At 44.3% G+C, this 21487-nt stretch overlaps 1 protein-coding gene across 7 annotated transcripts in view; it reads right to left on the bottom strand.

Moving 5' to 3' along the window:
- The window catches only part of ARHGEF12 (Rho guanine nucleotide exchange factor 12), a 107782-nt gene that overhangs the window by 3945 nt on the left and 82350 nt on the right, over positions 1 to 21487 (bottom strand). For 6 of the 7 annotated variants that reach the window (XM_039496361.1, XM_039496365.1, XM_039496359.1 and 3 more), the window contains 6 exons: positions 20317 to 20406; positions 20097 to 20176; positions 19503 to 19727; positions 17014 to 17493; positions 12726 to 13036; positions 11815 to 11887 (listed from right to left, as the gene is read on the bottom strand). In XM_039496361.1, coding sequence (XP_039352295.1) covers positions 11815 to 11887; positions 12726 to 13036; positions 17014 to 17493; positions 19503 to 19727; positions 20097 to 20176; positions 20317 to 20406 — 1259 coding nt within the window. Of the gene's footprint in view, positions 1 to 6644; positions 11018 to 11814; positions 11888 to 12725; positions 13037 to 17013; positions 17494 to 19502; positions 19728 to 20096; positions 20177 to 20316; positions 20407 to 21487 lie in introns of those variants that run through there. The other variant, XM_039496363.1, reaches the window with a different exon arrangement.

Below are 21487 nucleotides of genomic sequence, written 5' to 3'. Positions count from 1 at the left end.
ACAAGGATGGTGCAGGACAGTTTCCAAAATTGCTTGCAAAGAGGAGGCCAAGGGAGACAGTAGAGTTGAAAACTTATTTGCCAAGCTCTCAGCCCCAATAGGGACTTACAGGCCATCCCAGGATCATTTGGATGGTGCTAGCGGTAGCCGAGGCTCTCACTGCTCCTGCTGATGCACTGCTCCATCTATCTTCTCTCTCGGAAATCCCCTTAAATTTTCCAGTCTATGGCACATGTCTCCAGGGGACCTAGTCTCTGTTCTCCAGTTGCCACAGTCACTGGGGTTCCCTCTCCGTGGCAGTTTATGGGATGTGCTGGCAACAGGCCAGGACTCAGAGCTGCCTAGAAGCAAAAAAACAAAAAAACCAACCCATACACCAAACAAACATTTTTTGCCTATACTTCAAAGTTTCTTGATAAAAATTGATGGAAGTTCATCAGCAGTGAAAACCTGCCATGCAGCTGATCAGCATTAAGCTCACCCTGTGGTTACAGACAGACAGATCAGCCATGGGTGCACATTGTATAGTGTAGCTCTCTTTGATCCTCAGCCTGCACTAGGAACTCCCCTGCTAACAAGCTACTGCAGCCTGAACTCCGCACTGGATGGCTTCATTCATTCATGCCCGTCACCCCAACCGGGGTATAGGCCGCCAACAACAGATCTCCATAGTCTTCTATCCTGGGCCATTCGCTCTAGCTGGTTCCAGGTATAGCCCATTTTTTTGCTATCAACCTGAAGTTAAATTTCTCCCCAATCTTCCCTATGCACAGGCAAAGAGACTTCTTCAGCTGCATGCACAGTCCTGGTCCTTAAAATCCCTCCTGGCCTGCAGGGTATATTCTATTGAATAGCAAAGTTCATCTTTTCAAAGAATCCCCCTCCTGTATAGCTGGGCACGAGAAATCTTTAAAGGGCCATTGCTGTAATACATTACCAAAAAGAGTCCAGAGGCAAACAACCACCACAAAAGGCACATGGCCCCCCCAGCACTTTCCAGCAGGGACAAGGATTTTCCTTCCTCTTTTTAAAATCAAATGCATTTGGAAAGGTTTGAAGCGGGAGATCATCATCGTCAAAATGCAGAGACACTCTGGATGCCCCTCTCCAACCCCTCCCACTTCACTTGGGCGGTTACTGTCTGTAAATATTTGATCATGCCTAAACTGCAGATGAGAGCTTCCTACTTCTGTGGGCCATGTTCTCACTGGCTGAGCCTGTTTCTCTGATGATGCATTCACTCACAATAATCAGACCAGCTGGCTGGATCACATGCCAGAGACTAGACAGCTTTCATTTTAGTCCAATCTTCATAAATATTTGAGGAAAAATAACGGCATCGACTAGCTGATGAAAGGAAAAGGTCATCTAGAGACAGGCTGGGTGGGGGAAAATGCACAGGCCTTCCAACCCCATGGAAGATCTTCACTGGTACGAGATAGCATTTAAATCCTGCCCTTGCTCTTTGGAAAGCAGCACTAGCCTGCTTGCCAGTTTACTAAAAACAAGGCAATATTTAGGATGCAAAGAAAGGTAGGGAAAAAAAAATCCAAGAAGTGAAGGATAATTTTACGGCCCCATGGGCCATGCAGGGCCGGCTCCAGACCCCAGCACGCCAAGCAAGCGCGTGGGGCGGCATTGTCGGGGCAGGGCAGCATTTGGCTCCGGCGGACCTTCCGCAGTCATGCCTGCTGGAGGTCCACCGGAGCCCCGGGACGAGCGACCTGCCGCAGGCATGACTGCGGAGGGTCCCCTCTTCCCACGGCTCCGCTTGAGCTCCCGCAGGCATAACTGTGGCGGGCGCGCTGGTCCCGCGGCTCGGACGGAGCTCCCGCAGGCATGACTGCAGATGCTCCACCGGAGCCGCGAACCAGCGCACCTGCCGCAGACACTTCTGCCCCGGCTGCGAGACCGGAGAAGGGCGGCGCACGGGCGCTGTAATTTCTAGAGCCGCCCCTGCCCATGGGAAGAGCAGGGAGTGGAGCACATTGCACTTCTATAGCAGAGGGTCTCAAAGCCATTTGCAAACTTGAGCTGGCAAGCTCTTTGGGACACGGGTGGTCTTTTTATTGTGTCTGTACAGCATCAAGCCCACTGGTCCATGACTGAGGTTCCGAGGCATCACTGTTAGATACAAATAATAAATATTACCAATGCCCCAACATCCCCATTGGGTAGGCTACATCACGTAACGCTACAAATAGTGCACCAGAGAATTTATGCAGACTTGTCCAAAGTGTAACAAATCTGTCTGACTCGGAGTCCTGGTTCCCACTTCCCTACTCCAATAATCATGGCAGCCAGCCAGCCAGCAGGGCAATGAGTCCCAGAGAGACTTGATCCTGCAGCGGAAAAAGCCCTGAAAGAGATAGCATCTTCTGATTTCTACAGTCCTCCTCTCCCTAGCTGGGCTCAAGGGCACTGGCTGCTGGAGAAGTCACAGAGCAGCACTTGACTGGTTTATTTTGAATATATTTATTTACAATAGTGCAGCAAAAGGAATAGACAAAACTAACATTTAAATAGGCAAAACACAAACAGCATCATTAGAAAGCACAGAGCTCAGATGACCAATTGTAATAAAGCAATTTTCAAGGAGCTGTAGAGATGTATTGCAGAAGGGGAGAAACAGGACTCCCAAAATTTGGGAAAAAATACCAGACTCGGCTCTTCCAGATTCGTTATCTCGATCGGTGGCATGTCAAATGCCAGGGAAGCCAAAAGGTGGGGTGAGGGACAGCACTAAATAGGAATATATGTAGATAACCCTCTGCAGATAACAGTAAAATACAGGCCCAGGGACAATCTTCGCACAGACGTTCACTATTCATCTCCAAGTGCCCTCAATAGCAAGTTCAAATTTTGCTTCCCCTTCAAATTTCTATTCGATCTTGAGGAGGGGAAAAAACTACTGCTGAACAATAAAAAAATTCAGTGCTCAAAACACCTCCACGCACAGAGATACAGTCTTCTGTAATGTGGCTTCTGCCACGGGAAAGTCACTGTACGTCTTCAGGGTTTGTCTACACTCCAATCCAATGAGGGATTAGAGCCCGGGGGGATATACCCATGCTAGCGCAGCTAAAAACAGCCATGTGGATGCAGGGGCATGAGGTTCAGTACAGGTCGCCAGTACAAGAACCCCTCTACCTCGATATAACGCTGTCCTCGGACGCCAAAAAAAAAAAATCTTACTGCGTTATAGGTGAAACCACCTTATATAGAACTTGCATTGATCCACCAGAGGGCGCAGCCCCGCTCCCCCGGAGCACTGCTTTACCGCGTTATATCGAGGTAGAGGTGTACACGCTTATACAGCCCACGGTGAAGCATCTATGCAGCTATTTTTATCCATGCTAGCACAGGTCAAACTAGCACTGCTATGTCCACCCGAGCCGCTATCAGCACCTCGGACCTTATGTCCCTCAACTTGTGAAGAATGAAGGACAATCAAACAGCAAGAGGAAACTTCAGACTCATGGGGAAGAGTCTAGGGAGGAAAACAAAGCAGAGGTTGGAGGGGGAAAATAATCGCTTTCGTCAGCCTAGGTTACTTCTACACCTCAGCTAGCAGCATGCCTCACAGCCCTGGGCAGACGGATTCATACTACTGGGCCTTGAGCCAACGTGCTAAAAAACCAGCAACGTGGACAGTACGGCTTAGTCAGGAGCTCAGGCTCTCAAGCCCACCCGAGCCCCTGGCTCCGAGCTTGTGTGACTAGCCTGAGTCTCCACTGGATCTGCACTACCATCCACACCGCTATTTTTAGCATGCTAGCTCGAGCCCCTCCCGTGGGAGTCTGTCTATCCAGGAACACAACTGCTCTTTATACGCCCTGCTGGTTTTGTTAGCGTTCCATTTTAAAAAGACTTCTGAACAAGAAGTCTGACTTCTTCCATGAAGGGCTAAGTTTAAAAAAAAAAAAAAAAAAGCTAAGATTCAACAGATGACTCACTTTGGGGGAAGCAAACAAGCAATAACATACGGCCTAATGGAGTTTTATAGCCACCTGAGAAACAATTTGACAGACACTTTGTATAAAGCTTCAGCCTTTCGGCAAGACAGCTGAAGTGCTCATACGTATGTGCATAAGGGGGAGAAAATAGTCCAAAACCCCTTGATAATGAATATACTGCCAGATTCCTTAACTACAGCACCTTGTTAAAACGCCTCTCGCTGTCAGAATATTTTATGCTGAAACATTTAGATTTTGCTTAAAAAAATTAAGGAAGTTTCTAAATAAAACCCGCAAGCATTTAATTGCACTGGGGAATGCTTCTGGCTGGACTTGCGCATCCTGCTATGGTGCTAGAAACCTCATTCTGCGTTAAATGCATGAGTATCGGACAGTTTAACTGATGAGAAATTGGAAGTGAAACTGACTGGTCTAAATTCACTGTCAAAGCAGAACAAATGAACCAGAAAGTCCATGTGTCTGAAGTGTTATGAAGTTGCTATTTGTGACACAGGGAAGGAAGTGGTGAAAAATAAGAACTTTCCAGTCAAGTAATACAATGGGGCTGCACTCATAACCAAAATTCAGTGTGAAGGCTAAACTTCCACTGCAAGTTATCTTGTGCCCATTCACTCCCGCAAACACAGTTGATGGTCACTGGCATCTTATAGATGTGAGTAGCAATACTAATAGATCACTTAGAATTATAATTCAGCAGTTTACAGATTGAGGTGCAGCGTTATCTTTTTTGTGGCTCAAAGTCCAATTGTTTGACTTCCACGACAAAGAGAATTCTGGCTTTGGGCTGAGCAAAACCACCACCATGTAGGGATATTCCTGGCCTTAACGCTGAAGAAAGCAAATGGAAGGGGGATGGCGCCAAGGGTAGTTAGGACAGTGTTACTTGCGTAGAAGAGTGGTTAATTTCTTATGTCAAATGCTTCCCTTTGCCTGAGCATCACAGGACTCACTTTACTACTTCTGCTCCATTAGACCATAAGAGCAAGCGTGTGGACTTTGTCTTGAGACTGCCATACTCAGCCCACAGGAGCGAAGAACCACAGACAAAGGACGGACAAGCTCAAGCACATTAAAGACCCTTCCCGGCCACGGGGTAACCAACATTGGGTGGGAGGGGTGCCCCGACAGATTTTAGGAAAAGCCTGAGCATTCAGTAGACACTGCAAACAAGAGTATTTTAAAAAAAATCACTAGCATCTAGTACATATTTAGAAAATGTTTCAGGGGAATCACAGAAAAGAAAGGAAAGACCTGTTAGATTATCTCATCCATCCCCACCTGATACAGGATTGTTCTCAATGTCATCTCCATTGCTTTATCAAGACACATTGAGAAGAATGTTATACTCCCTCCATTAAAGCTTCAGGCAATTTTAAAGGCTCCAAGACAGGAATTCACTGGAACGAACAGAAATATTTCACTTAACAGCAAGTTGGTGTTTAAGTCTTATCAGGAACTGTGTGGGGTACAGACACCCAGTCAGAAATGGCACACAAATGCAGAATGGGGTCGGAATATCGGTCACTATCAGCAGGGGGTACTTATATGGGGTCAGGGATTCAGGGGCACTAAGTGTCAGGTGAGAAAGGAGTGTTAAGGGTTAGGAAATGTGGAGAACAAAAAGTGTGTTGCTAGTAAAAAGCTGTGGGGCATTCACACCAAACTGAGTTCATCTAACAGCAAAGTGGGACCCAAGCAAAAAACCCCAATCTAACCATACGCTCTGAAAAGGGGGGAGAGAATCAACTGATCTTACTGGCATTGTGTAACATTTACAAAGTGAGGAGTGTGCTACAGATACCACAGACAGGCAATTGACAACAGAAAAGTTTGCACCTTTATGTACACTACACCCTGTTTCCATGGTATTTGAATCTCTTACAAATTCTAAAAGTTATAGGATCTGATTCAAAGCCCATGTGACTCAATGGAACGATTCTTATACACTTCCAAGGGGGTTGGATCAGGCCCATGTTAATAAAGGATCTTTGACCACAGACATCGGGAGAAAACATACAAAATGAAGTACACTGATGGCAGATGCTGAGAAAAGATCTATTGGGAGAGAGAATTTGGTATCTGGAAATATTACTTACACTACATTGTTTACAAGTTTAGGGTGAAGGTGAGATAAAGAAGGGGTCAGGAGTGAAGGTGAATGCACTGAACACAAGAAAGTAATTCACTTTTCTATGGAATTCACACTTATTTCTATGGAACCAGCAAGGGACACTTCCTGCATGGAGCAGACACGCTGGCAACTTGGTGGGAGAGAAGGACACTGTGTCTGGAACTAGAGAGCAAGTCAGACTTTTTAGCATGACTAGGCTTTGAAAGCATTCTCTCTTACCAGAAGAGTGGCATGCCCTTCTCCAGATGGCAAGGATGCACACCACGTCTAGGCATAGGCTAGCTGGAGCAGGATGTCTAAACTGTCACAGATACCAACAGGGGGCTCTGCAGGGAAGAGCTACTGATCAATAAGAACAATAGTGTTAATGTGAGAAAGAATCCACTCCCCAAGCAATTGCATCAATGAACTCTGATAGGTTATTTGTACCCAATAAAAGCTTCCACTGTCCATCAAGTTCTGTCTCTGGAACAGTTTGTCCTGCCAAGCGCCAGGCAATAAAAAAAACCCAAAACAAAAAGCAGCCAGTTAAGGACTTGGTTCCTTTAAGCTTATTTAATGATATTTGAATGCTTAAATTTTCTATTTCCCATCTCCTGAAAACAGAAATACTTTTAAAATGACCAATATTTAATTCCAGAAACATACAACCTTATCCGCTAAGTCATAAAAGAGCTATTTTACAAACATACATCTGGATAATTAGAACAATAGAGTCTTTTCTTAGACATTCAAACATGATCAGTAAAAATACAAGATTATTAATAAAGATATTTTTGTATTTTTTTAAAGAATATTTCCAGATTTTTTTCCTTCTTCTCTTTAAAGTAAATCTCTGTTAAGAGTACATGATTGTATGGTGTACAAAGAAAATAAAAATATTCTAGTAGGAAGAGAGTTCCAAAAGACAATTCAAAATTAAAACAGTGTGTTGGGTGTAGTATCCCTTTTGCAGTACATCTGCTTGTCAGTTGGCACCTGGAAAAGAAAAGGGATTTCTTGGGGGAGCCCAGGGGGCAAAGGCAATACCAATTACCATCAGCACTGAGACTCTAATCAAGGATCACCTACACAGGTAACTGAGACACTTTTTCTAGCCAAAGGGGCACAGTTTCTGTAAGAATCAGTGAGTATCTACATTTTATAGATGTTGTGTTTCTATTGGAAACACTGGATCTAGGCAGAGGGATGTGGTGTAAAAGCTGACCAGGGCATCTAGGCTACTCAGGCCCTTGGATTTTCACACCTGATCCTCCTTTCTGATCCTGCCCCTCGGATGTTTTAATCTCCTCTCCCTACAGAGAAAGCAAGATAGAGAAACCTGAGCAAATGTGGCCTAAATAGTATTGCCATCTGCATCACTCCCCTTTTTGTGGGACAAGACACTGTTCCAAACCCACACAACCCAATTCTTTCTAGCCCTATGAACTAAATCCCATAACAACAGAGGAACACACTTCTCAGAAGGGACTGCAGAGTGCACTGGAGCAATCTTTCCTCACTCTCAAGATGAGAAACCCCGGGTCATCTTTTTATTTAGAAAAACACAGAATCGTATCAGAGAACACAGTGCCCTGCTGTCCAATCTGAACAAGGGAACATACAATCACAGGCCAGGTCATCTTGTGCTGGACTGGAAACTGGAATTTACAGAAGGGATAACCCATGGCTACTGAAGCAAATAAAAATGAGAAAACTGAAAAGTGCATTTGAACGTCAACCCCCCCCCCCACTTCAAAATGAACCATGCCTGGGGTCTGCGATACAGTAGATGTGCTAGGGAGTGAAATGGAATCCTAGTGATTTCGGGTCACGGTGCTGGGGAAATGAAAGATCCCTTATCCCTCACCAAGGAATAATGCCCTTAACATGAGATTGATCAATATGGAAAAATAAGTAGGACCAAGCACAACGCAGCACGTCATTTCACCTCCCATAAAGGTGGGTCTCTGTAGTGTACCTTGCTTTGCTAGCTCAAGAAGATACCCATTATCTCTTCTATGCCACTCCTACCAGCCAAATCATCCCACAGATTCATGTGTCACCCCCACTACCACAGCTGAGAATGGGACAGTAAACCTTTCCCCTTATACATCTGGAGAGGTTGCAGAGACAATATCCCATCTCACCTCCCTCTGGACTAAAGGCTATGGCTAAGTTAGTAGTTTAGGGGAACTCTCCCACCCCTGCAGCCCCAGTAGTGGTAACCTGAGTGCAAGTCTAGATGACACACTAAGATAATTTCTCTACCTTCACTGGCCCTTCCACCACCGCCACCTCTGGTGGAGCTGCACTGACACTAAGAGTGGTGGGGGATTTCCCCCCAAATGCTAGCGCACATAAGGCAGAGGAGTCAGACAAGCCAGGACATGGAACTGCAGACCATTCCCCACTAGGCCATCATTACACACTCATCTCTCTGCTGCTTATGCGGCGTGCTTCTCACCACGAACGTTAGGCTTCCTGCACCTAGTAAGGAGGCTGGAGAGACCTCAGGAGTCACAATGGCAAAGAGCTTGGCCAGGACTCTCTCCTAGACCCCAGCATCTTCACTGGGCTTTGAACCTGTGTTTGGACAAGGCGTCTGAACTCTGTTTATTAAATGCAGCCCAAAGTAGGGAGGGATCTACGCTTAAGCACGGCTTGGGCAGCTCTGGAAACGGGTTATAAAGGCTAGTGTGGTAGGGCTATAGCAACTGCTCCAATTCATGCAGCAGGAAAATCAGCTCTTCCATCCATCCCTGGAAGAGAGAGACAGCCTCTGCTCTTTATCAGCAAGTTAAGGGGGAAGAAACAGTTGCTATAAAATGAAAAGGGCGTCAAAAACTAAACTTGGCCATGGACCAAGAGATCTTTGTGGCACAATTGGGTAAAAGGGAGACTCCACACAGCGTCAGGCACCATTTGTTACAACAGTTTAATTTCTGGGTTCATTAGAGCAAGTCTAGATGTTTAAAACTAACAGAACCATACGGCTGGGGCTGGGTGCAGAGCTCCTGCTTGTCTGACACTGGAAGCTCTTAACTGATGCCAATCGTGTGTTCATACAGGTGTAATACAGGAGAACACTGTGTAACACAGTGAGATGCCACTGCCAGTCTACAAAGGAACATTTGGGTTTGCACTGGGAACGTGGGGATCCTGCTGGGGAAGTGCTCCATGCACTTGGCTTCTACAAGAGAATCCTCCCTGTTCTCCAATGGCCCCAACTTGTAAAGTGGATCCAAAGTCATCTCTGTTCAACCTACAACAAACTGGATATGCTCTTTTTATTATTATTATTATTATTGAGGAAAAGGACAAGAACTGGCGTGGAAAAGCAATTTTGATCCTCTGTCATTAGCAACAGGGAAAATGGAGCAGGGAGAACGACCTTTCTACTGACCAAAGATATTCTTCGCCCATCATGGTCCATGCAGTAATGCACACTTTTTCTAAGAGAGGAAGAGGATTTACTGGTAGGGCACGTTATTCAGTTCTGTGGTAAAAGTCTATATCTTGGGTACCTGCAGAAAGAATGCGTCTCACGCACTTTAAATTAGCAGTTTGCGATTCCGGAAATTTGAGAGACGAAGAACGTCCTGAACCAACTGTCCCCTAGCAGGTAGTGCCCGTCCTAGCACCCATTTCAGAGCAGGCGCTATCAATAACCAGTCTGGAGCGTCCAGGGCTAGTTCTGTTACGAGCTTGCATTTTGCAGGGTCAGTCCGGAATGAAGTCCAACGAAAACTGTTGGAACTGGCCTATGGGAAGTGCTAGAGAACTGGGTCTGGTTCCAGCAGTTCTGCCTTCTCTGCAATGCACCTATCTGAGAGCACTTTGGTACAATCAGTGCAAAAAAACCCAAAAATACCCCCCCCCCATGAAACTCAGCAAGACATACTTCCAGGTACTAACATTTACTGGCCCTATAATCAGCAGTACCTGTGGCTAACTCAAATGGCAGCCACTGTTCATTCAGTAGTGATTTAGTGAGATACCCCCACCTGCCCCACATTTCTGGGTTTGCATTTTTTCCTGCTTGATCCGGTGAACGGTTACACAAGTGCTGGAGCTCCAAACATTGTTTATCGCTTTAAACAGGAGACAATTATCAAGGCCAACAAAGTCAAGAAAAAAAAATTAAACCCAGCTTTCTCCTCTCCCTGTCAGAGACCCGAAGTCAATGAAGGGGACCGCCAAGGGGAAAAATGGTTTCCTAATTTCAAGTGCCTGGCTATTTAGTGCATGGAGAATTCTCATTGCACATGAGCTACACACAACAGGCAGTCACTCCAAATGGAGCCAGTTCACAGGCTGTTGAACGTAGCCAGTAACCACCAAAGGTCATAAGAACGCCTTTGCAAATAACTCTGTGTGTGGCAGTTGGGTTGCCAGCAGGGAGCATGGAGTCCAATCCAGTGAAATCAAGACACAAAATACACCCCTCCCTTCTCGGATCTGAACTTGGCTTCTGGAGCAGCGGCATGCAGAGTGCACTAGATTCCAAGGGCTAGAACTGTCACTACCCAATTAAAACAAAAGCAAATAAAAAAAATTAAAATGTGCTTTTGATACATGGAATGAAGTCAAATAAATACATTGATTTTTTTAAATGTCTAAATACATTTTTATATCCTACACCCAAAGCTCTGTACATTTGGTTTGGTTTTTTGTTGTTGTTCTGAATCAAAAACAAAATTTCCGGTAGCAAGAGGTGGAGGAGAGAATGGAAGAGATTCCCTCACTGACAAACTTGTGCAGATGCCTCACAGGGAAAGCACCCCATCCCCACTCTGCTGGAGCATGGTTAGCACTTGGATGGTCCACAGACAGAACACACTTGTCTCAGAGTCCGCATGGAAGCTAGTAGGCGCTGATGCTCTCATCCAATTTTCAGCCACTTCCGTAAAATGTGACTAACTTTTGTCTGAAAAGGAAAGAGATAGTAGGGGAAAAACAGGCCACAAGAGAAGTTAGCATCATGAACCCTTCAAAACGCACAGCCAATTCAGACAGCACTGTTTGTGGGGATAAGTGTGCGCCACAGTTGACTTGGAGAAAACACCTGCAGGCATCACAGGAATCTGCTCAAACCAAATTTAAAGGGAGTTGTGATGGCTGCTTTACGCCGTGTCAATGGTGTGCACGGTGCTTTACACACAAAAGTAAGAGGGGCCTAACCCAGAAGATCTTACAATCTAACTCGTAAGAACAGCTATACTGGGTCAGATCAAAGGTTCAACTTGCCTAGTATCCTGTCTTCCAACAGTGGCCAATGCCAGGTGCCCCAGAGGGAATGAACAGAACAGGAAATCATCAAGTGATCCATCCCATTGCCCATTCCCAGCTTCTGGCAAACAGAGGCTAGTGACACGTCCTGGCCAACAGCCGTAACTCATCTGACTTCAGTCCCTAAACCGAGCCGAACCCCTTTGAAAGGCAAGCCGAACACCTTATTCATGGGCTTGTGGTGGGGAAAAGGAAAGTGAAGGAGAGGTGCCTCCAACTTCACACATCCTCAGAGAAGGCAATACATGATCAGCTGATTTATGATGTTGTGGAACCAGCAGCTTCCAAAAGTCTGAAGCGATAATGACATCTTTTGTTTGAAAGATTAATAACCGGCTTTGTTCATTGTCCTTGGTGCTAGAGTTCACTGATATTTTAACACGTTACCATTTAGAAAGAGCCACCGGGAGAAGGGATGATGTGTTGTTCACATACCTGAATGCTCATCTGCGGGGGCTGAGCCAGCCAGCCTTTGGCGAAGGAGAGTGGTGTAATTTTCCTCAACTTCCTGAAAGACAAAACCCATGTGGCCCTTTATTTCTGCTCCTAATGAACCTCCAGAGAGCTCTTCTCTTAGAATAGGAAACATTTTAGTGGAGCTGACTGGATTGTAATTACATGTTACTGAACACATTCCATTGCCAGCTCTCAAACCATCACTAGCACTAGTGAGAAGTTCCTCCATCAGGGAAAAGTCTGCGCAATTTCTTTTGGATCTTGGTTACATTAGAACTAAGCAAGAAAGTCCGCTATTGCCACAAGGAGCTGACAGGTCTCTTGGCAAACAGTACTCCAGGCCCCATTTCTTTGGAAGCGGTGGCTGTGATGGACTAAGAATAACCCTCAAGATGGGACAGAGAATCCCCAGAAAGCAGAAGAAGTGACTTGGAAATTAGTGGGTTTGAAATACTTACTATTGGCACAATGGGGATTTTGACTCCGTTTTTACATTAGTATCAATAAATGATAATTGAGTAACATTTCCAGGTCAGTTATGCATATTCCCCAGGTGGTGGGTCCACCTCCCCACTCTCAATTTTTGCAGCCTTATTCTAACACCCACTAAATTAAAGTTCCACTTCTCATAACTTTGAAGAACTGTCTGCATCTACATCTATTTAACATCTGCCCATATTTATATAGAGCATCTGGTTTCTCCTGTCCCTTCCCTGGAGATCATTCAAGGACACACACACACACACACACACACAGAGGTCTTATCACACAAGCACTTGTATTCACAACCCTGTACTTTTCCTGCTTTGCTTTCTTCCTCTAAGCTTGCTTTTTTTCCCCCAAAACAGTGAAGGAAAAATCTGAATAATTCAAATAAAAATATGTTTTACCTTTAAGTGTTCAAGGTCAGCCTCTATCTTCTGAATGTACTGCATCATTTGGATACGTGACTCTACGGAGAAGTGGGGGCTTGGTGCATCGGAGCACAATTCGTCCACTGGCCCCCAGCGCGAGGCCATAAATTCCTCAGCAAACGGGGAGCTCCCTTCATCTGACTGGGCATCTCGTGGGGAAATCGGCTGCTGGTGTGCTGAGTCCAAAGAGGAGTGGCCAGCAGTGCACTGTAGAACTAGAGAGGACACGTCCTCATCTGTAGAGCTCTCCTGCACAGTTCCATATCCATCAAGGATCAAATAATTTCCTGTTAAGAGAACAGTTTTGTACTAGCATCACCAGGTCAATATAAATCACCAAGAGTCACTGAACTAGAGAGACAATTTAATTGGACTTTAAAAAAAAGATAACTGATGAAAGCTTCATCTCTTATCATGTTTTAAAAGGTGACTAGATAAAGCATCAGCGGATACCCTGCAGAGCCCACCCTGAACTCGTTTGGACTAGACTGGTTCTGAATGGGGAACACTAGAGGTATACGTAGGGTCTGCTGTTTGAGCAGCATAGGATAGATAACCCAATAGGGTTTTTCCCCTCTCTCTCTCTTGTTCTGCGTTTCTCTCATGAGAAGATATCTTAAAAATATTCATGTGCATGCTACTAATTATTACAATGGAATCCAGGCTAGCCACCAATCATACTGCTGGGTGTCTAATTGGAATTCGCTATTCAGTTTCAGAGATTTTTTTTTTTGCTAGGTTACACTCAAATTTAGATTGCTTATAAAAGGTTCTATAAATTATGCAGTATTAATAGAAATAATGGGACACCAATTTTTAAAAAAAGGCTCCAGAGTTGACTGTGGCAATTACAAGCCAATAAGCCTGACTTCAGCATCAGGCAATTTGGTTGAAACTATAGTAAAGAACAAAATAATCAGACACAGATGAACACAATTTGTTGGGGAAGAGTCAACACACCTTTTGTAAAGGGAAATCATGCCACATCAATCTTAATTTTTAAAGGCGGGGGGGTCAACAAACATTGATCCACTGGATATAGTGTGCTTGGACTTTCAGAAAGCCTTTGGTAAGATCCCTCACCAAGGCTCTTAAGCAAAGTAAGTAGCCATAGGATTAGAGAGAAGGTTCTCCCATGGACAAGTAGCTGGTTAAAAGATGGGAAACAAAGGGCAGGAATAAATGGTCAGTTTTCACAATGGTGAGAGGTAAATAACAGGTTCCACCAAGCATCTATACTGGGACCTGTGCTTTTCAATATATTCATCAATGATTCAGAAAAAGGGGTCAACAGTGAGGTGGCAAAGTTTGCAGATGATACAAAATTATTCAAGATAGTTAACTCTTCACAGTCAGCCTTGGACTTATCAAGGGATCTCACAGAACTGGGTGACTGGCCAACAAAATGGCAGATGAAATTCAACACAGATACACACACAGTAATGCACACTAGGAAATATAATCCCAACTAGCCATACAAAACGATAGAGTCTAAATTAGCTGTTACCACTCAAGAGATCATACAACCATTGTGGATAGTTCTCTGAAAACATCTGTTCAATATGCATTAGCAGTCAAAAAGGCTAACAGTGTTAGGACCCATTAAGAAAGAGATAAGACAATAACTATCGTAATGCCTCTATATAAAAACCCATGGTAAGCCCACACCTTGAATACCGCATGCAGTTCTGGTTGCCCATCTCAAAGAAGATCTCTGTATCTTTTCCAATTCTAATAGAAGGCTACAAAAAATATTTGGGTATAGAACAGCTTCCATAGGAGGAGAGGTTTAAAAGCCTGGGCTAGTTCAGCTTGGAAAAGACGACCAAAGGGGGTATGATAGAGATCTATAAAATCATGAATGGTGAAGAGAGAGAGTGAGTGAGTAAGGACATGTTATTTATCCCTTCACATAACACAAACCAAGGGTCAGTCACCCAATGAAATTCAGAAGCAGCAGTTTTAAAAAAAAAACAAAAAGAAGTGCTTCACACAACACACAGTAAACCCGTGGAACTTGTTGCCAGGGGGTGTTGTTAAAAGATTAAAAGTATAACTTGGATCAAATAAGAATCAGACATTCAAGGAGGACAGGTCCATCAATGGCTATTAGCCAAGATGGTCAAGGATAAAGGGATGCATGCTCCAGGTGTCCCCAAACATTTGGCTGCTAGAAGCTGGGACTGCACAACAGGAGATGGATCACTTGATAAATTGCCCTGTTCTGTTCAATTCCTCTGAAGCATATGGCTCCAGCTGCTGCTGGAAGCCAGGCTACTGGGCTAGATGGACCACTGGTTTGATCCAGTATGACCAATCTTAGGTTCTTAATTATTTTCATGATTTGCATGTGCCACCAGAATTTTGTCCTTAATTTCTCTGCAGTGTTGCAGCTATGCTAGTGCATGAAAACCAAAAAGCGTCTATCTAGTTTCAAAGTCCCTGCTTAGTTAAGCAAAAAGTGAACAGTACAAGCAGCGAAAAATACGTTAGATTTTTGAAGCTGCTGGTTCACTTAATAATTTAAAATGCTTTAACAACACAGAAAAGAAGGGAATATGATTTTCAGTATATGACTGGATGGCATCATTCAGCCAGTCAGACACAAGCTCATCACACAAAGTCCAATTTTTAAATGAAGTATATTTATGGATAAGGTGTTCCAAGTCTGACAGCTACTTGCACTGCAACATGAACATGACAGATTAACTCCATCTTCATTCATAAAGTAGAGCACCACTACTTCAGATGCACAGCAGGATCACAGGGCCATCTATCACAGAACCTGCAAAGCCCCAGGAAAGCACGTGCAGCTGCCATCTTGGACTACCGTTCTAGTGAGACCCAAAGGCATACAACCTTTCCGCATGCCTAAAAAAGATCTGTTTCAAGGTGCTGCTCAGGAAACCATTACTTTATATATTGATATATAAACAAGAACAGCTTCTAAGAGCTTCAGACCTGGCGACAGGGAGTCTGTGGAGACTATTACCAAGCAAAGCCAAACTAGAGAAAGCTCCTTTTTGAAGATCAAGCAAGAAAAAAAAAAAACACAACAGTGGCCAGAGTGGCACGTCTCACATGACTGTAAAATCCCCCCTGCACAGTTATCCCCAGAGGTCACACATTTAAAGTGACAACACTGTACATGCTGCATTGTTGAGACTCATTGTACCAAATCATCATTCTTATGTTCTTTGGAAACAAAATGTTGTCTCAACTTTTTTGAATCAAGAGGAGATGGATAATGGAGACATTCTAGTCCACTGATGATATCTGTAGGTGATCCAGAAGGATCTCTGTATACATATAATCATGCCTCATAGTTTATTTCTATACAACCAGGGGTGTAATCTGCAGCTTGTGTAGACATTCCTGTGATCGCTTTAAGCTAACTCACTATAAACAGCAGCGAAGACACAGCGGCATGGGCCTCAGGAGAGAGCTGTACAAGGCAGCCTGATCCCCTGGGTACATAAACATTTGCTAGCCTACGCTGACACCCGCACCTCTGTGTCCTCACTGCTATTTATAGAGAGTTAGCTAGATTACAAATTACATCCCCAGTTGCTGTGTAGAATGTAGCAGAGTCAGTACTTTGGGCGTATGGTGGAAAGATTTCAGGAAGGGATATATTCAAGGAGAAGGTTATTGCCTAAGTTTGGGTATGCAGTCAAGTCCCCATGGTGTTCTGGAGAGAGGCGGAGGGTTGATAATGGGAAACAAGGATATGTTGACAGACTTTTGGGAGAGGAGTTATGCACCACCACTTGCTGGGAGTCTAAAGTGGGAGACCGGGAGAATACAGCTTTGGAGAGGTCCTTGGTACATGGATGCTGTACACAGACTAATGGAACCCTCTCCCTTTGATACACCTAGGCTAGAGCTAGGAATTCTCAATTTCTTCAGCTGTAGCCTATGATAGGCTATTAACTTAGCAGTTCCTCAGTTTCTCTTTTAATCAGCCATCCTTCAGGGTGTTGAGGTAATAATTGAGTTCATGTCTGTACATCACTTTTGAAGTGTACAGGACTAGCTATTTTGATACGTCCAAAGCTAAAAGGACTTCTAAAGACCAGAAGAACTGTGTGTGCAGTGTCCTGTACTAAGTCAGCAAGGGAGATTCCACCAGGAAAGCATAATTGTGCTTCTTTTTAATCACATATTTCCTATGCATTTCTGGTCTCTGAACACAACCAAGTCTCTGGCATTTGAGCTAAACAGGCCATAACTTAACGTACTGTGTCAAGTGGACTAAGCTCACCTGAGATCCGTAAGTGCACCTCCTCATCCTCCTTCCTCTCCATTACTTCGCCTTCCAATGGATTCTCATCGCTGTGGGCATCGCGAGCATCAAAGAAGTGCTCTCCACTGTCATCAGCACCCACCTCTTCCAGCTCCGGGGTAGGGGTCTCCAGGTTCATGTTCACATGGTCCATTACTAAATTGTTACTAGACCTGGTGTCTCTAGACCCCAGCTGCACAGCATCCTGTGGAGCTGGAAACTCGGCTGAAGTCCGGAGGCCATAAGCTGCAGATTCACTAGTTCCTGTTCCGGGAGGCATCTGGTCTGTTCCAAGCTGCTGCATCTTGTCGTCAGAATGCTGTAGTCCATGCTGGATACCACTCTCTGCCTGGGCCCCCCGGGAAACGGTCCTATACCTGGGAAAACATCGCCAGTCTTCAAGGGTCCCCTTCTCAGACATGCCCAGCTGCTGCACCAACAACTGCTTCAGCAAGCCCACTGAAAGGAAAGGAAACATGCAACGTTCACTGAACTGTATAAGCCGCCTCCGTTGTACACTCAATGAGATGGACGGTATGATGCCTCTTTCTGAAAGAGTTCACTCTATGACCGGCTCTCTCTCTTTCTGTTGCAAAGGCGGGGAGAGAGATACAAAGAAATGGTTGGAGCACTGTTGTATTACTTTGTGCCTTATATTACAGGATCTCAAATCATTTCACAAAGGTGAATAAGTACTGTAGTATGATCCCCAATTTAGTGATGGGGAAACTAAGGCACAGACTGGTTAGTAGCTTAGCTAAATCATTCATCAAGTCAGTGGCAGTCAGGAGGAGAACCCAAATCCCCTGATTTCCAGTCTCAACTGCTACATAATGCTGGTAATGCTGAGCATGCCGCCCCCACTCCCAATCTGAGGTTAAAGGTTTATTGGGAATGTTCAAGTTATCAGAACATTAACATCACAGGCTGAAGCAAAGATCCTATTGCAGATTCAAGGGAAAATTACCTTTCCATGGCACAACCTTCTCGTTCTAAATGTTGGGATGAAAACTCCCCCTACAAGTTCATACAAACATTCAGAATCTCTAAATTATATGGGAGATTCTTATTTGGTCGTTGTCCTATGATGCTTTAGTTCTCACTTCAACTACTTAAATACCACTACTTAAGAACAAGCAGGTATGATGCAGTCCAAGTGCTCCATGTAACTATAAGTTGACACTCGCATAACACCCACAGTTTGAGAAATGCCATCAGTTCCTAAAACAAAGCAGCCACCCGGTTGAATGGAAGGCACTGCAGCAACATGAAGTGACCCATTACAAGAGGGCATCTCACTAAATCTTAGCAGTCAGGACAGATCACTGATGTTATCTAACACGCCATCCACGCCCCCTAGAATGAGCTTCCATTAACAATCCAAGAGCCCAAGAACTAGAAATACTTGAAAGCACCCAGCCCTAGAACAATGCTTTGAATTCTGTAAAAATCTGATACAAGATGGCTCAAAAGACCCAGGATAACCTGTTAGACTGAAGAGACCTGTGTAGAGGCAAGGAACTCAGTCAAAGCACCTGTACGCCTTCAGCTAAGAGGGCCAATAAAGTAGTGATATAGACCACTCCCAGTAGCACACCGTTCAGTTTTGTTTAGAGGCACCACATCCATCTCAGAGTTACCAAGGAAGCATGTTTGTGTGTCACGTGAACATCAGTAAGGTAGCTGGGAGATCATATTTAGGAAAACACAAATAACTGATATGATCCAGTACGGTCGTCAGTATTAATCCTGGCTCTGATACAGGCCAGTATCAGACTTCCCAGAGGAAGGTGCAAGATATCTTGAAGTGAGAAAATATGGAATAACCTGCTCAAAGGGGAAATTCTTCCTAAATGCCTCAGCTAGAGGTTGGTTTACAGCCTACCGCATAAGGTTCTAGATCACTTCCATGCTCTTCTTTTTTCCCCCCGAACCTTACTAATTTTAACTCTAGGTGTTCTTGTTATCCAAATAAATATACAATCCCTTTCTGAATACTGCTGAAAAATGGTGGCCTAGATAATATCTTGTGGCAATGAGTCCCACTGGTTAATTGTATGTTGTGTATCTTATAGATATAAAAATAAATAAAACCTTTGTGCCTCAAACAATAATACTTGGCATATCATGCATAAAGCACCGAAGTGTTACTCCACCTCCCCAAAGCACTTCATGGACAAGAATGAAGAACGCCTCATAAATCAGTATTATTCCAGTCTGAGATGGGCACACAAAGGCAGAGGAGGACTTGCTCACAATATAACTTGCTTGCAATGTAACAAGCTCAGGAGTTCCTGATTTCTAGCCCATTCTGCCTTGCAGCCCAGATGTGAACATAAGAGCTTCTACTACGAACAGACAGAAAATACTATTTTAGCCCAAGGGGTCAAATTGTCCACCTGAAATTTCCCAGATCCAAATCAAGACTCATCAGGGCCACTTCTGTCCATAGCATCATAGTTACTTACAGTTTCTTAGTGCATCTAATGCCCACCGCTCTCCTGAGATCTGAAAAGGGACTGGCAGTCCATAGTGCGCAGAGGATTCTTCATTCAGAGTCAATTTTGCCTGTTGCTCTTTCTCAAAATGTCTTCTAGTCCCAAGAAGATCTTCTACCTCAGACTTCTCAGCCATGATTGCTGAAGGAGACTGTGCCTTCAGCATCAAGGGAGACTCAAGTCCTAAATCTTTATCTAGCCAACAGAAAAGACATAATCAAGTTACATGCCCCACTACATATTCTAAACTACCCACAGGGTGAAAAACTAAACTGCACTGCACTCTTTCACAAGGACAATTTGAGGATGCGTATCTGTCGAATGGGCTATTATTTTTAAGTAGCTGAACCTCTGCAGAATCTCCTTTCCCTGCAGTTTAAGGGTAGCTGGGAAAGACTAGTGGGTATACCTCAACAGACTGGGTTTCACTGAGCCAAGGGGAAAAAAAAAAATTAAAAAACCCCACACACACCAACTTTCACTCGAGCAGAAAGATCCATTGATAGGCTTTGCCTTTCACATTAACTCTTATACTGTGTCCAGCACGCTGGCTTATGCTGTTACCTGGACTCTGCATACCGCTGGCAGGGATATCATGCTGTTCTTCTTTCAGCTTCTGCTGCTCCTCTTCCTCACGCTCCTCGCTGCAAGAGGAGGAAAAAGGACCAAATTCTGTGAATCCCATGCATTCCTACCACTCTAACAGCATCAACTCTTTGGTGATGCCCTTCAGGAATGGACAAAAGCCACTGGAAAACCAAAGCCAAAAGTGATTTTTACTTACTCGCCAGGTCCTGATTGTGGTAATGGAATTGGCCTTTTAGATGCCTCGACTTTTACTGTCCCTGCCATCTGAGCTATCAGGTCCTGCCATCTGCGAGAGGCCAAAAATGAGACACACAAGATACTTGAAGCATAAAAGGATGCTATCGCATGTAAGGTTTTTTAACCCAGCTAATAGACTTTTTTAAATCCTGCTACATTGTTTGCCTCAACATCTTGTGGCAGTGAGTTGAATTCCACAGGTATCTGGTGAGGTCACCATAGTTAACAAAGCAGACGCTCCAGCCCTGAGAAACGAATGCACCAACCTCAGCAGAAACCATACAGATGCAGAAGTGGGAGGTTCAATCCAACAACAAATGAAGCCAGAAGTACAGCATTGTATGCAATGGCCTGAAGCGAACCTATTCCGCAGTGAACTGCGGGTGCCTGGGCTTTTGTCATTTTACACAGAACATCAGAAAAGAGATTATTTTTTTCCATAAAGTTCTCAAGGTAACAAAATAGAGTAAAAGTTTGGGGGAAGAGATTCCTGCAGTCTGAATGTGGTTCGTTACTACAGGATTTCTATTGGAATGAAACCAGTTCTATGAATATAGCCCTAGAAGCAAGCTTTGCCTCCAGCCTTTTTTTTTTTAAAAGCTGAAAATGCATTGAACACAGACATCCCTGAAAGGCAGCTCTAATTTCTGCACTTCAGATTTAATATTCCATTCGAGATGCCAACTCAATGAACAAAAGCTTGGTGACACCGAAGAAGTCTTTGTTATCGTAATTGCACCTCACTTGAAGGAAGGGCCCACAAATTTCTTTGTCCACATTGAACATTTAAAATTTGTAATTAATGTTTTACCTTTAAAGGGAATTGCAGTGTTCATTAAGAGATGCCAGACTGAATCCTGGGAACTGAAATTCTCTCTATTGCCAAAGAGCAAGTACAGCACAGACAGCAGCAGTGAAAACTACCTCTCTACACGCACCATTTATAAACTCAGTTCTGGATGATTTTCTCTAGGAGGCAGGAGTGAGTTCACCCCAGGGCTAGGTCAATCCTCTGCCCTCTGTGCGGAGACAACGGATAACAGTGGCCAGTTACTGCCAAAATTTCTGGTAGTTCACATGTTGCAACACCTGTCCACAATGAACTTGGGTGAGAGCCACCAACTAATCTC

The sequence above is a fragment of the Mauremys reevesii genome, linkage group 12 (assembly GCF_016161935.1).
Source record: "Mauremys reevesii isolate NIE-2019 linkage group 12, ASM1616193v1, whole genome shotgun sequence".
Lineage (NCBI taxonomy): Eukaryota > Metazoa > Chordata > Testudines > Geoemydidae > Mauremys > Mauremys reevesii.
The sequence above is the reverse complement of the archived record's forward strand: the minus strand, read 5'-3'. Positions and strand labels throughout refer to the sequence as shown.